This window comes from Paramacrobiotus metropolitanus, unplaced genomic scaffold (genome assembly GCF_019649055.1).
Source record: "Paramacrobiotus metropolitanus isolate TYO unplaced genomic scaffold, Prichtersi_v1.0 Parri_scaffold0000211, whole genome shotgun sequence".
NCBI classification, from domain to species: Eukaryota; Metazoa; Tardigrada; class Eutardigrada; order Parachela; family Macrobiotidae; genus Paramacrobiotus; species Paramacrobiotus metropolitanus.
The window spans coordinates 123,093-139,740 of NW_026570431.1; the positions used below are offsets into that span (position 1 = coordinate 123,093).

The 16,648-nt window shown below is 41.7% G+C and overlaps 3 protein-coding genes across 5 annotated transcripts; 1 reads left to right on the plus strand and 2 right to left on the minus strand.

The window, feature by feature from the left end:
- Positions 1–4,113: 4,113 nt before the first annotated feature.
- Positions 4,114–5,670, minus strand: LOC129601072 (uncharacterized). 2 transcript variants are annotated; one of them, XM_055499789.1, is made up of 3 exons: positions 5,430–5,670; positions 5,170–5,268; positions 4,114–5,116 (listed from the first exon to the last, which is right to left on the minus strand). In XM_055499789.1, the coding sequence occupies exon 3, from the start codon at positions 5,106–5,108 to the stop codon at positions 4,305–4,307; it is 804 nt and encodes a 267-aa protein (XP_055355764.1). In that variant the 5' UTR covers positions 5,109–5,116; positions 5,170–5,268; positions 5,430–5,670; the 3' UTR covers positions 4,114–4,304. The 2 variants fall into 2 exon arrangements, with proteins under 2 accessions (XP_055355764.1, XP_055355763.1); XM_055499788.1 differs by lacking the exon at positions 5,430–5,670 and having other exon boundaries at positions 4,116–5,116; positions 5,170–5,340.
- Positions 5,671–11,860: 6,190 nt separating this feature from the next.
- LOC129601070 (uncharacterized) lies at positions 11,861–13,569 on the minus strand. Of its 2 annotated transcripts, XM_055499786.1 has the most exons (3): positions 13,282–13,569; positions 12,487–12,996; positions 11,861–12,169 (listed from the first exon to the last, which is right to left on the minus strand). In XM_055499786.1, the coding sequence occupies exons 1-3, from the start codon at positions 13,388–13,390 to the stop codon at positions 12,135–12,137; spliced, it is 654 nt and encodes a 217-aa protein (XP_055355761.1). In that variant the 5' UTR covers positions 13,391–13,569; the 3' UTR covers positions 11,861–12,134. The 2 variants fall into 2 exon arrangements, with proteins under 2 accessions (XP_055355761.1, XP_055355760.1); XM_055499785.1 differs by having other exon boundaries at positions 11,861–12,996; positions 13,282–13,568.
- A 925-nt stretch (positions 13,570–14,494) lies between these two features.
- On the plus strand, positions 14,495–16,398 carry LOC129601075 (uncharacterized). Its single transcript, XM_055499793.1, has 2 exons — positions 14,495–15,230; positions 15,461–16,398. Exons 1-2 carry the CDS (start codon positions 14,654–14,656, stop codon positions 15,529–15,531), a joined length of 648 nt encoding a protein of 215 aa, XP_055355768.1. The 5' UTR covers positions 14,495–14,653; the 3' UTR covers positions 15,532–16,398.
- The last annotated feature ends 250 nt before the right edge of the window (positions 16,399–16,648 follow it).

Here is a 16,648-nt window from a genome sequence, read left to right on the forward strand (position 1 = left end):
TTAATTTATACTGCACCGGGAAAAAGCGCATACCTGCTTTAGTATTACTTTTAATTTCCGGGAAAATTTAAAGGCCTGTGAGAGTGTATCAGTATTCGGTATGATCGTAACTTGAATACTTATACGAGAGTCACATGAGCGTATTGCTTATTTGCTTAATTGTGATAACCTGTTTTTGAAAACGCCAGGGCTCTAAATTCAAAATGTGTTTTTGAAACACGCCGTTTATTTGAAACCTACTCCAACAAGCAAATTGATAAATCCATAGCTGCGTCAAGACAACAAAAATAGTCGAACAAATTTCTTCTGCAGTAATGCTTTAAAGCGAATGTGTTGGCAACGCTTGTTGCATCGGCAGTCGCTGCTACATTTGATGCTTAAAGGTTTTCCACGGTATTTTCGTAGATGCGTACCTATAGTATCATAACTGCCGGTAATAATAATAATTAAATAAATACGTGACCTACTACAGTAGTAGTCAGAGCACACATACAGTAAGTACTTACTGCTCTTTTTAGTCTGCACTGTACGTGCGCATATTCATGTAAATAATAACGCCATTAAATCAATTTGAAAATTTCGCACACAACATGATAATAATAACGTTATTATCAAATTAATTGTATTATTACTACTTCGAAGTACTTCTGGTATTCATTGATATTTCATTTGGCAATGGCCACTTCTTAAAATAAAAAGCCAGCGCTGGTACACACTAAATAAAATTATAGAAACCTGAACGTTAAAAAATTAAAGAAACAACCATGATCATTGTTGTAATGATAAGTAAGAAAATTTTCCCCGTGTATTCACTCTTCCCAATACATACTACAGCTGCGTTTCTTCTAACAACTGTCAGAAATAAATGCTGTTCCAAATAAGCCGTGGAACTTGGCTCGCCAATGGCATCGCGGATTTTCCTCGCGACAAACCATTGCCGTTGCTCTAGGTGTGCGAGAGGAATGAATGAACATTCCTCTCTTACGGTTCATTCAGGAATGTTCATTCATTCCTCTCGCACACCTAGAGCAACGGCAATGGACAAACGAATCATCTCAGCTTCTAATAAAAATGTACTGGTGGGTATTCTCGTGGTCCCGTGGATACGATGCGCCTTTGTATCTCCGGATCCAGTACACAAGTACCGTACTTGTAGCACGGCATAATACGTAAAGAGCACCGCAATGTTCTCTCTGCCCTCTTTCAACAAGCAGTCATATGTACGCTCCAATCCTTAACGAAGTAGGTAAACATAGCTGCCGCACGGCCAAATTGCTGTGTGCATTTATGGACGGTCGATGCGCGCTGGCGGCTGGACGACACTGCTCACGATGCCGCCCAGTGCGGGTACAACATTGTGCGGCATCAAGCAGTTTGAACATACAAACACAGTATAAATAAATGATGAAGTACTGTACTTCTAAAATTGTGCAATATGTATCTAGATAGAAATATAATAATATGTCTTGATCGCTTTGAATATACGTATAGCGAAGTAGCAACTGAATTGTAGTATAGTAATCACAACAAAAGCAAATCACCTTAGCGCTTACAAATCACCTTAGCGCATTTGTTATATAACTACACAGAGTATGCGCTCACAATCTAGAACCAAGGCTGTTTTGGTGTTGCAGTGCTGGGCATCGGGCAGTCGCGCAGAGTGCACGCAGCCGACGGCGCATAAGTGCAATTCGGCTATGCGACAGCTTTGTTTGCTTTCCTTATTAACGCGTGCGGTCAGCATTTGCGAGCGGTTGAATGGGCTGCGCTGCGATACACGTAGTGTATCTATTATGCCGTGCTTGTAGCGCAGTATTAGCTATTCGCTTACTTATTGTCACAGTCTTTTTAATTTGTAAACCAGTAAGGAATTTATTAACATTAGCATAGTCTTGCAACTATACCAGTATAGTATATGATTACTTACAGATTAGTCGGTAATTATATTAACGTTAAATTATGTTTAAGCAGTAATACGTGCTGTGAATCTGTACATGTCGAGCTTAACATGTACTTACGCATTAACGCGAAAGTCATTAATTAAGTAATGGCTCATTAATTTTACTACCGGAAAAATGTGTATATGAACCGTACTGTATGCTAGTTAGTACTTGTACTGCAGACGCTAGCCACGATAAGCAATCACAGCATAGTCGTTAAAACTCTGGCCGAAAGGAAAACTCGGGGATATGCGCGTGTTGTATACCGCCAGGCTGTTGATAATGGTCGGTTACGGTCTTAACTGATCCCTTCCGGTTCGACTGTATTTTTTTGAATTTGTGTGTATAGTCTGGCTGTGCATTGCTTACATAATTAATAAGTCTGAAAATTAATTTGTAATAAGTAACAAAACCGATACATTACTCACTTACATAAGTATTATAATCTTCGACCACAACCTTCTGCATGCACGAATAATTACTGCTTTCATACTGACCAGGGCCCGGTCACCGTCTTTCCCCTCAGAAAAATTTCATTTATTAAAAGACAGCTTTGGTAATGGTATTTACAAAAAAAGTAATTTCACCGACAGTGGTCCAGTGGGCGCGGCCAAAAACCATTTAAGTATTTAAAACAAACTGTACTATGTATTGTCAATGTAATGTATTGTACGAGTACATATTCTCAAACTTCTGGCATAGAAAAGGATTATCCTTTTCTATGCTTCTGGTAATGCTACTGAAAAATTATGTTCCGAGGCAAGGGTGCTGTATTACTTGTTACCACTGCTGACTTGCCCTTTAACTAATTTTCAATTTATAATGACTGCTTTCACAATATAAAATTTCCAGAAAAGTTCGCCCGTATTGGATTTAATACGATTGCACTTCTTTCTGCATTCTTCAGTACTGCATCGCGCAGGCACTGCTGGATTTGTAAAGCTTAGTAAGTACAATATACGGATTTCATAAAAATTTTGCATTTGTCAAGAAAGTTTTATTGAAGAAGTCGAAATAGGAGCTTCGCAGTACGATAAACAGCACCTAAAACAGTTTGATGGGAACACGTGCTATTTCAAGTGCGATACTTCCACTTACAATATGCAGTACATTGACAGATAACAATGCATACCAACATAAATTGGTTTTTGGTCACTACCATGGCAAATTAAGAAAACACACATCGCGTAAGAAGATGAACAGACCGGAAAGACTACGCACAGCAAAAGTATACCCAGACTCCAGTACAATACGCACATGTACAATGTAGGTATAGTTATTACGGTTGAATAGGAGTGATCCATACAATTCCCGTCCGTTAAGCGGCGTACGATTACACACATCATACAGTGCGTCACTCTGCAGTCTGCGTCAGTGCTGCCGTAAACTGGGATCAAGCTGAAGTATTCTTTAAGTTATATGAAACTTAATGAAAGGTCCAATTTATAATCGGCTACCATAAAAATTTCTTTAGAAGTCTAACCTGACTAATGAATACAGAATTGGTACTTACTTCTTTTCGTAACTGGACGTCTTCAGAAATTCTATTTTTTCGAGGGTGTAGTTGTGCAGGAAGCGCAGGCTGATAGTTTCGTGAGCGTGATGATGAGTGTATCAGCCTGCCTTTCTTTTTATTTTAAACAAAAGCTTTTTGCCGCAAACCACGCAGTGACTTTGCCAATCTGGCAGCCGAGTGTGCGTATTTTTATTAACAAAAACGAGATAACAATATATACCCAGATTTTACAAATCATCAGTTCCGATTAAAACAAACCGCATTTTCCACCTCACCAATAACAGAAGCTGATTTACCTCGCTATAATGCTAGTGAAATGTTCTACTGAATAAGTTACTCGGGACTACGGATAAAGAAGTGCTGCAACCGCACATGTTTGCATGACTGCAGTTATTCACCTTAGTGCAGCTGCTTCGTGGTGTGGCTTAAGTGTTTTCGGCATCGGTTGTTTATAATGTTTATAACGCAAATAATTCAAGAACAGGTGAACCGAGTTCAAAATTTTGAAGTACTCCGACAAGAGCAAACTTTTCTGAATCCAGTATAATCTAAGGAAACCAAAGGAAAAGCGCCTTGGGAGAGAAACATATCGCGGAAGCAGACCCGATTAATTTAGTTTATGTCGCCCATTCGTTTATCACAGTGGCGCGCTTAAACATCATTACGAGTAGAGAGCGAACCCGATTTATGGAATTGATTCGTCTGATCCCGCTAATGCGTTTTTTTAGAAACAGATCGTGGCGGTAATTTTCTTAGTTATTTATTGATCGGTGCAGAGATATATAATTGCGCAGACAGCAGACTTGATATCCGAACACCAACTTTCGGTGCTATAATAAACTGAGCAGCTATTGGTTGGTCACAGTGATCGTAGCGGTTTGAAAGACCCACTCATGGACGCCTTCATGCGGTCGGAAGAAGCACTGCAGCTCGGTGGCAGCGGTGGCTGGGAGATTTCCCACTTTTAGTGCGTAGTCGATAAACTGTCCGGGAAGATTACTGGGTACCGCTGGTTTCCGGTGGCAATTCACCGTGAAGATGGGCGGTTCCTGCGAGGAAGGCAGCGCACCGTACGGCAGCTCCGTGGGCGGCCGGTACAGACGGCCCATCCAGCGCCAGAAAACATGGTTATCCAGGTTGCGCAGGACTCCGTCTGGGAGTGGTAAACGGACGCGGCAGGGGATGGTCACGCTGCCGCCTACGCGGGTCAGGCGCGCCCCGCCCTCGGGCAGCGGCGCGAAGACTTCGCTGGCGCGGGTAATCAGTGGGAGGAGCGTGAAGCGGCGCAGAACGCGCGGCTGGCCGGTGTAGCTGCTCGCAGTGGGCGTGGCATCCACGCAAAGGATCGGCCCGCCCGAGTAGGCGGTGACGTTGAGGACCACCAGCTGCAGGCGGCGGTCACCCACCCGGCTGATGTTATAGCGCTGCGCAGGGTCTTCCGGCGGGGCGTGGCCTCCTTCGAAGACGGTGCGTCCGCGGTGCAGCCAGGTCAGCGAGCGCCAATCGCCCCCGGGCGGCGCCTCACAGCTGAACGTCGCGTCCTTGCCCAGGCGGGGGCGCCGCAGTTCCCCCTGCTGGAGGCGCTCATCCGGGGCCAACGCCAGAGTCAGGCGGTCGTCCTGCCGGCTGCTCAGCATCGCCTCCGCGATCATGTCCTCCACTGCAAATAAGATAGATAATAGGAGTACCCTCTACACGAATCACGCCACTTACGGCTGCGCGCGGATGGCACGCTGGGCTGCGGCCATATAAGGGACAGCGGCAGCGGCAGGCATCCCAGGCACACGCTCAACGAGCTCAGCTGCAGCCACGCTAAATCACACACCACCCCGAAATGCATCGATTAATATCAATGTTTTTGTAATTTTTTAACCGCAAAGTACTATACTTACGTACATACGCCACAGCAGGCACAGTGTTTTGTACGACGCAATTGTACGTTTGTCTGTCGTTTGTAGTAGTACTGTACTTACCAATTGCCTGATATCAACGTTGCAATGCTGTCTGTATCTCGGCATTTTTTTGCCGGAGTTTCACTGGCTTCGCTGTTTCTGTTGGTCCAGCTAACGTAAAAACGTCTACAAGAACATGTGTAGCTACCAACAAGAACAAGAAGAACATAATTATGGTGTTCTTTTGGTAATAATCCTTAATAAACATATTTAATAATCCAATATAAAATTTGGAAATGTTAAAATTTAAATAGTTTAAATATTACGCAATCCATATGATTATTCTTTACTGAATAGTACTGTAACAACTGTAACAACATCAGATTCTATTATAACTGTACAAGCATTCCATGTTACTGATAATAGGCGTATCCATGGGGATAGCCACCACTATCAGTACGATTAATATTATTCTTATTACAGTCAACTACGCTGTATACTTATGCAACAATAACAACAATAGTACGTAATAATACTGTGGTAGTTTCGCACAAATTTATTTTGACACTGTTGTTGTCATCTATAATAATGATTAGTACAAGGCGGCCTCGTGCATCCGCGCTCGGCACTTAACGATAAGTACTGGAAGTACTGGCTTTATTTTGGAAAGGTCACTATAAAAATTAATATATAAAAAAGCTAGAAGTACGTACGGAAAACAATTTTGTTAGGACTATTGATTGCAATCGTATATACGCATTCGTAACTGCATTTTATAAGACGTAATGACGTTCGAACGTTTTTAATTTCTGACGTTCTGAATTTCCGACGTTCTCAATTTTTCACATTTGACGTTCGGACGTTTTTAATTTTTCTCTTTCTGACGTTCTGATGTTCTGACGTCCTCACGTTCAACCGTTCTGACGTTCTTACGTTCTTACGTGAAAACTTACGTTGAAAGTTTTCACGTTCTGACAATCTGATATTCTCACGTTCTGTCGTTTTTATTTTATCACGTTTTGCGGTTTAACGTTCTTATTATTTCACGTTCTGACGTTTCTTGCTATAATACTGTATTCCTGTGTTCGTACTTTGCTGTTGCTTCTCCAATAAGGACAACTTAATTTTGCTACGGTTATGAGTATGGATAGCGTGCAGTTGGAAAGGGGATGGTTGCAGATGAATACGAGTCAATAGATCGTCGTATAGAGAAAAGGGGGAATCGGCCAGTTGTTCCATGGGTCGAAAGTGGTGTAATAAAGTTGCTTTAATACGAGTACATGTGGCCAGTCAGTTGCAACGGTGATCTGCAGGTGCAGTTTCACTCAAGTGTCATATTTCCTGTGCTAAAAAAATGCACAGCCGCTTACCGCTTACGGTCGCCTGCCGGCCGCATACTGGGCAGGGAACACTGACAGGGGTCGTTGTAAGGAAAACGGAAGTTACTCAAGTTACGGGGCGCATCCTTGCAGACGCTGCAACAGTGCAACTGCAGCCACGCTTAATCACATATCACCTACAAATGCAAGAAAATGTCTTTGTACGGTACGATACGTTTATACGATACGTAGTGCCAGTTTTCAGTAGGATGCACTTGTACATATTTAGTGGTTGTTTTGTGTTATTTCCTGTCATGATCGCCATGAATTTTTGTTCTGCTTCAGAGTTTTAAGGACTCCAGAGTATGACTACTGATGATGATTATTATTAGTCGATTTGCGCTGTTTAATACTTGTATGTATCACGCATGAATACATACAACTAAGATGTTTTCGCACTTTCTATTAGCTGGCCCGGCCTACTTGTAAAGATAATTGTAACATACAAGTAAGATAACATACAACGTAATTTATAATTTGCGCGTAGATAACATACAACGTAATTTGTAATTTGTGCGTAATTTGTAACATACAAGTAAGATAACGCACTCCCCGGATTATTAGTGTGGAATCTGTGTACGGATGCTGCCGTTACGAATCGTTTGAGTTTTTCAGTTAATGGGTACAGTAATTAAGCCAAACCGCGACAGCTACAACTAAGAGTACTGCGCATTTCAGTGGGTGTTCATGGAAGTACCGTCGGATATGAAGAGTACAATACCCATGGACTAAAGAATCGACCCGTAGTATCATGATCGAGATTTCTAGTGTACATATTGTCCTGTGTCCATGGCATAGTGGAGTGTTTTCAAATGGCTGTTTTGTTCTTCTTTTAGGTTTCTACAATATATACAAGTATGTAAACAGTATGATTAGAGACTAACTTGTTATTTTGTGCGATGTTGTGCCACGAGCGATATTACCGATAACCATATTCAACGTTTATGCAGTATTGTAGGAGAAAGTGCAATCACTTACAAGCGTTTCATGAAGGCTTTTACTTGACAGATGGCAGATTTACGGTGATAGTGGCATCGTAACTATCGTTACAGTCTGCACTGAACGGCAATTAATGCGGTCAATTAATAGAAAGCAATCTGAAGACTACGAATGCGGTTCCGAATACGAATCCCCGCCTCTTTTGCATACGTCATAGCCCTATTCGTTTCGTAAACCTTCCGTAAAGCACGAAATTCAAGCTTTGAATCGTAGCGTGTCTCCGGATAGCTGTCGATTCTGCCTGTCTTGATGGAATTCCGTTTGCTTTGGATTTTAAGTAGAGAAAACATTCCTCTTTTTTATGAGCTAAAAAAGTTTTTGAATACTCTTTTCACAATTTAAAAACAAATTTTTGATTGACATAAGGTATCGCGATTGAAATTACGTTAAAAAATGCAACTTGTACGAGTCGTACAGGCGTATGCATCGAGCTCTACCGACCAATAGGAAAATTCTAAAAGCAGTTGGATCGAGTGCAGCTAGTTAGCTGGCAGTCGCCGACTTGGGCGGTTGAGCGCTTCCGGTCTGAAGCAGTTTTTGCCTGACCACTTCGGCCGTGCTACGTTTCGGGCACTTGTTATCACTTCGGTAACATACAATTCGCCTTGCTCACTTCGGTACGCCCTCTTTTCGGCCACGGTTATTTTGGCTACTTGACATTTTAGCTTTTATTTTCCTTGTGTCAAGTTGTTACTTAGTGTTTGTTGTAAATTGTAAGCTGCTTACTTACAATTTACAAGAAAACCCGGGTCCCCGAGGTCGCCACAACAATACGGACGATACATGCACAGCTAGACCTGAGACTTTCTAGTTTTTTTAAAAGAGAAACTATTTGTTTTTTTTTAGGTTTTTTAGGTATCTTTGGTTTCTTTGGTCATACGTTTTGGTTTTCTTCTGTTACATTAATTTTGAATTATGAGAGGCTAATGGTGAGGTGATGCTGCAAGTGAACGTGGCGTAATCTGTGTTCTGTTCCAACAAAGTTTGTTTCTTTTCTGAATGTGAACTGATAAATGATCTGTTATCAGGTAGACACAACGCAACGCAACGCGTCATTACGCAACCATAAATACGCTTAGGTTATAGATAATACTCAGCTTTATTTCTTGCCTACTTTCCTAATAAAGTAAGTATTGATCAAATTTATAGAAACAGATAAAAGTTGGCAACAATGCATCGACGCATTCTTTTAATCTTCTTTGTAAATGCAAGTTTGCAAATTTTTTAATTATTGATAATAATTAACACTGGTGGAATTTTGCCTGAATATACATAATGTGGTCGAATGTGAGTGGTGGCCGAATAAGCGTAACCGAAGTGTAAATGGCCGAAATCATCGGTACCAAACCGTTTCGACATCTGTTTCGGTCCGAATTTATTGTCAGATCTCGGATGCGGTTACGAACACCATTTCAATCCGTGTTCGTATTCGGTTCCGTATTCGTAGTGTTTAGATTACTTTCTAATAGATACAGCATGCACGAAACCGAACCGAAAGCGATCGGATAAAGAAGACTGGCATCCAGATCCGTGTAATTGTAAACTGTGTAACTTTAACAAATGCATCACCAACCGCATAAAATCTCGCAGTTTGGTCTCAGTAGCTCCATGCTCCAGAGACATTAAGCGCAGTTGTCCGTCAACCATGCAAGCGGAAATCGTGAAGGACAAAAGCCGGGCGTGGGAAGGAAGCACAACCTTAGCGCAGGTCCGAAACGGTGCCATTTACGGGAATGGATGATATGTCCATGGGTTACTCCGTGGCCCTGGGTTATTCTGGCAAGTTTTCCGTATGTCGTGTGGAAAAGATGGCAGTCAAGGAAACATGCTGCCAGGCTGATAAATTGCAAGACCGTTATCACTCCGTCATCAAATACTACATCAGGAGGTATAGTCTTTTTTTCAAAATTGAATCCAAAGATCTATCTGTTGCAGTGTGTTAAATCACCATTGGTTTTCATGTAGTTCCCCAAGGAAATAAATCTTACTGCTTTTTGGGGCACGGACCGATGCCAAGGACATCAAGCAAGTTTTTGGTGTTCTTTTTTATGGTGCTGATCGTTTTGTTAACCTGGATACCTGGGCAATTCTATTATTGGCTCTTCAAGCCGACTACTTTGGGGAACACAGTAACTCGTCTACTTTTCAACATGTCTTGCGTTTGTGACCCACTTGCATTTTTCTTTACAGCCAGAAAACAGAGGAGAATTAAGCCAGGAATTTCAAATGAAGCCATCTTCTCTTAATCTTAAACCAATAATATGTACACGGCTCCGGCTCCGGTGACCTTACAGAAAACTGCGATTTGGAGTTTATTCCCACCATATGCGCAATGTTTCAACAGTAAAACATACAGAGAAGAAACGCAATCTGTGTGACGGGTACAATCCCTGACCAGGATAGCACTGAGGAAGTGTTTTTGTTACGAATATTCTTTTTGTTTTAGTACTAAGTGACCATATGCATATCTGAAGTCCCTATGCAAACATTGTTTGTCAATGTTTGCACAGGCAATACAGATATCCTTCAATCTATGATTAATACTGAAGCGTTTTACAATGTTTGGATGGTTCATGAAAACCGATGTGTGAAAATGTGGTTTTTATAAAGAAAAAAGATTAAAGTATTTTCGAGGCAATCTAATTTGCTTGTAGGCTGTTGCGAAATCGAGATGCAGTAATCAAAAATAGTCGCGCTTCTTCTTGACCAGTGACCACACACATCCCGTATGAATTTCATAAATCTGGTTGGTTTGGCTCATTGGATTCTGCAGAATGATGGCTCCATAACCTACCTTTAAACAACCAATCATTTCCAGGACATTCACTCGTAGTTAATTGCCGTGCACCGTAAGCCTGCTTTTTTTTGGTACAGTTATCATGCACCAGCAGCACAGCAGAGGTAGGGGTAACTGGTAGCAGTTCGTGTATCTTGTGATCATGATAGAATTTTCGCGACACAACAGAAATAATTATACTGGCGCGAATAAAATATTATTGGACAGGTTTATCTTTCGCTGGTATCGAGACAGAATCAGCCCGATGATCTTGGCATTCCAAACTGGAGCTCGTGAGCTCCGCAATGATTTTTTTATGCCGTAGTTTGCGTGCGTATTTTGTTGTGCTTTCCACCGTAACTGCATAATACAATTACTTTACAGATACCTTTTTCGACCGTGATTTCAATCTCGAAGACATTCGAAGCTACTCGCTTGCAGGGATATCTTTATCAGTTAGTGGAGGTCCTCAAAAAAACACATTGTTGTCATGCGCCATGAATTGTACATCATACGGTTGGTTATCCATAGGTCCATAGGTTATCCATAGCCCCTTTAATTTGGACACATCCTCATGTCCATGAACCGCATTTGGGAAGTCACCTGGTATAAGCCATGTGACTGCCCAAATACGGTTGAGGCCCACACTTCTACCAAATCGACAGGCCACCGTAATAATCTGCATTGATATGACGGCTTTTTACTTTTAGTACCCGTTACGATATGACTGTCTGGAACCCATGTCAAACATAATTAGTACACCCATTTCCCATTTCAAACATACAAAGTAATTAGGTGCACCTGACCAGAATCATGTAAGAATCTCCAAGGGTTTCTAATACGCACTCTGTCCGTTTATCTCCCATCTGCAGTTTACAGTACCCCTCCGTGCGGCTTTCCTGGAAAATCGTGTAAACTTTTCCAAGAAAAGTCACACTGGAAAGTTTAATACTTTACAGTTTACACTATACATGTGCACTTGAAATCTCCGAGAACTGTAAAAAATTTGGGTATGTTGTACACCGGACCAGCCGGCAGCACTGGTGTTGGTGCTGAGTCTCTGCCTAAGTACTCAAAAATCATAAAACGGTATTTTAAAAGTTCCCGCCAAACACAATAACAGCCGAAAGAATAATATTGTTTGATTCCCTTAAGCTCTGAACCTAATCGCCTTTGAAAGCCTTTGCTGTTAGGTCTACATGCATCTTTAAGGTTTAGCTATGAATCGCTACAAAAATATAGTCAAGTTTTTCGAGGCACACCGAAGATGCGCTGACTGTAGTATCTGACAAAAACATCACCGACTCAACACAGTGTTTACAAGAAACGAAAGAGAGATTTCTAAACAACATTCTGTGTAATAACAGCAGGGTGTCCAGTTGTGACCGCGCGTAAACTTTACGAATCATAAGAAAATTTGCCAAATTAATTAATTATGCTGAACCGGTCAGCAACGTATCAAGGAACGGAAAAAAGGTTAAAAAATTGCCATATGAGACCAACAAACATGCTCCGTGACCGTTCTTAAAAGCGAACTCGTTCATAACAACAATATTACAGTACAATCGTTATTTTCTCTTGCATCTGTGACCCTACTGTACGAGTATATTCCTTCGCTGCCGTCCCCAAAGGTCAAAGAGGTTTAGAGATGCTGCAGGTAAGGTCATCTACAGCAGATACTCGTAGACTTGTCAACTGGCAGAAAAAAGTGATAATTAACACAAGAGTAAACATTTCAAACTTGTAGAAGAAACTAACTTTGGAAATGTTTATCAGATATGGACAATTGTCATAGCCGAATAATAAACAATTCGTGAGCAAAATGATAAGATTACAATTTTCACAAACGCTACATATCAGTATTTGACAGCTTCTGAATACGCTGGCGGTGCATCATGCTGCATATTTTCTGATCCGTAGTTCGAATCGTAAAATCCAGCATTATGTGGATAATTCAAAGTGGCGGAGGTGGGCATGTACTGACCATTTATTTGAGGATTCGGTGAATACGGCGGCATCATTCCAGGCGGCGCCATCGACTGTCCCGTTGACGATGGATGATAACCTCCTATCACAATTGGTTGACCGGGTTGACCCGCAGCGGGAATAACCGGCGCACTGCCACCCGCAGTTGCCGCTTTGACAACCGCGACAGCACGGACAATGGAAATTAATTCCACAAAAATAAAAAAGAATCCAAAGGAAATGGCCACTGCACCCGAAGATGAGCCATAGTAATACGGCAGTGATGCCAGACTCACGCCGCCATGGATGATGGAGCCCAGGGCAATGCCTATTCCAACGACCATGAGGCCAACAGTGAGGTTGAAAAACTTCAGACCGGCATCTCCGGCTTGCGCGGAATCGGTAGGCTGACTAAGATTGGGTGGACTGTTATTCTGGACGAAGCATAATCCACACATGCCAATGATGCCAGTGATGATGATATACACTACCAGAACAATGGACATCCAAACGACGTATCCATTCATCACTGTCCGCAGGGAAAGCAAGCTTATTTACTTATTCATTTTTCAAAAATTTATTGCTTTAATTTGTGCCAGCTAATCTCACTAACATCTACATATTTTCAACAACTCGCTGCCTTAAATACTCGTATATGAAAGCATCATTAAATTTTCAACGAAGAAAGTTTTTGTACGAAGAATTATTTTTTACGAAAAAATTACCCATACAAACAATAACGCAGAAATTTCATAAATTATTATCTGTGGCAAAACATCACCCGGTTGAACAGTTCGCAGCGTTGCGTACGTACCTCCGGTTACAATTATGGGAATTAGGCTAAATATCCCCAGAAACAAATGTGGTATGGCAAAAAATGCCGCCAAGCGGTAATAAGAACCTTGTGGTATAATATACACCATTTTAAGTAATGCGCACGGCGCGAGTAGGAAACTGCAAAATAAAACAACGGAGAATACGATTACAGAAACGAAAAGCCCTTTAAAGAGCAGAAAAAAAATGTTCTGTGTGTAATTAGCAAAACTATAGTCTTTAATTAATGACTGTAAAGAAAGCGGACCGGGTGGTGAGCGCTTACAGTCGCACGATAAACACCTGATACCGTTATCATCAACCATTGACGGAAACAAATAGACGTAGTCACGTAGTGATTGCGTTTTCGGGGATACGATGTTGATAGTGGACTTGAAGGTTTGTTCATTATACGTATTTACCATGCGATTTAGACGATCATTATAAGATTACTCATTTAGCTAACAAAATTTTACTCAGCCGACGGGGTAGCTGATTTTCAACCAAAGGTGCAATATACTGTAACAGCGTAAAGATTGTGCCAGAGCATTATACGTATGTAGTACTATGTACTATCTTTACACGTAATATTGAGCATACAGTACACAAAGTCGTGATCAAACAAATTTGACTCATACTCTTCGATCCATGCAGAACTTCAAGGTGTAATCGCCGTCCGCCGGTAATGTGGCGCACTGGGCTTTTTCATTATAAAGGTCCGGCAGTCATTAACATTAAGTGGAGGGAACTGTTTTGTCTAATTTTGCCTCAATTAAACTTAACAGTACAATTAGCAATTATAGTAGTGCTACAAAGAATGTGTGCCATGATCGTATTGTAACACTATGATTACGTACGATATGCCCAACAAGAGGTGTATGAACACCATGCGTACTGCATGCGACTTTTCTCCATGTTAGCAGTTGTCTTTTCTCGATGCCGCAAAATTTGGTAGCGACATAATAAAATTATTAGCGCTTTAATATCCCATTATACACAAGGTAGTAACCGATTCACGTGTAGGTAGGTACATAAAGTGTGCTACTCAGTGGAGATTACTTATCGCGCTATGTGTAACACTATGATCTCACCGTGTCATTAAAAATCACTGTGTCATTGTCGGCAAACACTAAAACACAACATGTCATTGCCGATAAGCCTACAATTTGAATACTGTACAGATATAAGCGTTATTGCAGGCCACCGACAGTTGCCTTGCGCATGCTTAATAGTTAATAGTGAAACCATTGACGTATGTTTCAGTGAGTGCAGCAAACTCTATCCACATCCACATGATTATGTAATCCGGTTGTGTTTTGACTGACTATTAATTGTCTGCCGAATTTAATTTAGTTTTTTCCAACAATGATGGAATGGTTGAAGCAATTCCTGGGCTTGTTACAGCCACTTGGGTCACCATCTACAGTGCCATTGCACTAGCTGCCTGGGCACTGACAAAACGAAATTCTTCCAATGAAGACCCTACCAACTGTAACTCCACACCCGATCTCCAATCAAATTCATCGGCTGTGCCACCAGGATTATTCTTCTACAAAATTTTCGCTGTCTTCTTGGGAATCAGTAGCTTTCTGACTGTGGCTTGTCTCATCCACGCTATCGTCGTGCTGGCCGATCAAGTTACCACCAACAGCATGGCCGAAATGTCAGGTTTCCTTGGACTCAGTACCGGGACATTTTTCATTCTTTCGGAGCCATTGTTTTTCTTCTCCGCCATTTACGATATTAAGCACGCCGGTGAGCCTGAAACGTCACCGACCGCTGACATGACGCTAGAGTTGACTAATCGCCGCACCGGTGAGCTACTCCACGACGCAAACATGGCTCAAAATGTTGCACCACCACATTATCCGCAAATGCCGCATATCAGTATTATACTTAAGCCAAACATACCATCATCTACCGGTCCAGAAAATTTGGATAGCAGAATAGGTATTCCGCACTTGCCAAGTGCACGTGATTTTAATCGACGGGATGTTCCACCATCCTATTCCGATGTTGTCAATCATAAAGCCTAATCATCGTAACTTATCGTAATCTCATCGCAGAATCCAGTTATTTCGCTTTAGTTCATTGTTTTCATTAAATACAAATATAAATAAGTATGAGTTTTATTAACACTACTATGTGCGCTTGCTGATAAATTGTTAATGGCTTTTCAGACTGGTTCAACGTCCGCGCGCATCGGGTCATAATCCCTTCAAGGCTGCATCGTATCATTCATCTCTTATAATTATCAGCATCGGGGCAATTTTTCTTTTTCCACTGTTTTTCGTCAGCGCCATTTAAGATATTCTAAGACGCCGGTCAAAAAAAAGCGACACTATCTGCTGCCATGCCACTGGTATCTACTGGCGGGCGCCGCGATGGGTTACTCCAGGACGAGAACAGGACACGGAATGTAGCGCCCATCACATTATCCACAAATGTCTCATATCTGTTCTATATATACGCCAAAGCGACCACAATCTGCAGGTTCAGAAATTTGGATGGAAGAACAAATATCCCGCAGTTGCCTTTTTCATACGATTACAATGGACAGGATGTTCCACCAGCCTATTCCGACGTCGTGAAATCGTAAAGCTGACTCACTGTGTGTGTTTGTGGTTTCATCGGCCGGAGAATCCCGCTGTTTTGCTCTAATTCATTGCTTTCATTAAATAAATAAATGTGAGAGAATCTGGCCTGTTCTTTTCCGTTATTTTATTAAATTTCAGCGTGCTGGCTATTGATAGTTATAGTGAAATGGCTTAAGGTTCTCGCGCATCGGCCGAACCTAGTAATTCGGAATTCCTACCAGTTTTTATTCTTCTGCATCAGTGATTGCGTTTCTTCTCTGCCGACCAGGCTGCAAAGCCGGCTCTACAGGCTGCCAAAGAAATTCAGAAGCTTACCTCTGTAAGTATAGCTGCAAGCCCAGTGAAAGAAGGACAATTCCGAATGATACCGGGAACACGACAAGGTCGAAACGCGGGTTTCACAATACTATTCTCTGACTGAAAGGCTAGAACAAGCCGCGAACAAAGTCTTGAATGTTTGTAATGCTGGAATCTGAAACTCATGAGGATGCTGGATGTGTACTTCCATCTTCCAAGAAGAATATTACTCGAGCTTCTTTGATGCCTGTCTAAATACAAAGTATGAGTCTTTTGGTTTTTACCTGTAACGGGTTTCAGCCGTAATCTGTTAGCTTGCGCGTGTTGTGACACTGAACTTGGACACGTGCTGATGGTGAGTATCTAGATACCGATAGCACTAAAAAAAGGATTAAAAGGGGAGAATGGCTCGTACACTATCCAGAACGTAAGAGGTCCAAGTTGCTGAAAAAGCATTGCTTACAGGTGTTTATC

Coding starts and splice junctions, on each gene's coding strand:
- LOC129601070 (XM_055499785.1), bottom strand. CDS start 13,390: ATGGTGTATATTATACCACAAGGTTCTTATTACCGCTTGGCGGCATTT. Junction 12,997..13,281: donor TCCCATAATTGTAACCGGAG/GTACGTACGCAA, acceptor CCCTGCGGACAG/TGATGAATGGATACGTCGTT.
- LOC129601072 (XM_055499788.1), bottom strand. CDS start 5,296: ATGCATTTCGGGGTGGTGTGTGATTTAGCGTGGCTGCAGCTGAGCTCG. Junction 5,117..5,169: donor CGTGCCATCCGCGCGCAGCC/GTAAGTGGCGTG, acceptor TCTTATTTGCAG/TGGAGGACATGATCGCGGAG.
- LOC129601075 (XM_055499793.1), top strand. CDS start 14,654: ATGGTTGAAGCAATTCCTGGGCTTGTTACAGCCACTTGGGTCACCATC. Junction 15,231..15,460: donor AAATTTGGATAGCAGAATAG/GTATTCCGCACT, acceptor ATGGCTTTTCAG/ACTGGTTCAACGTCCGCGCG.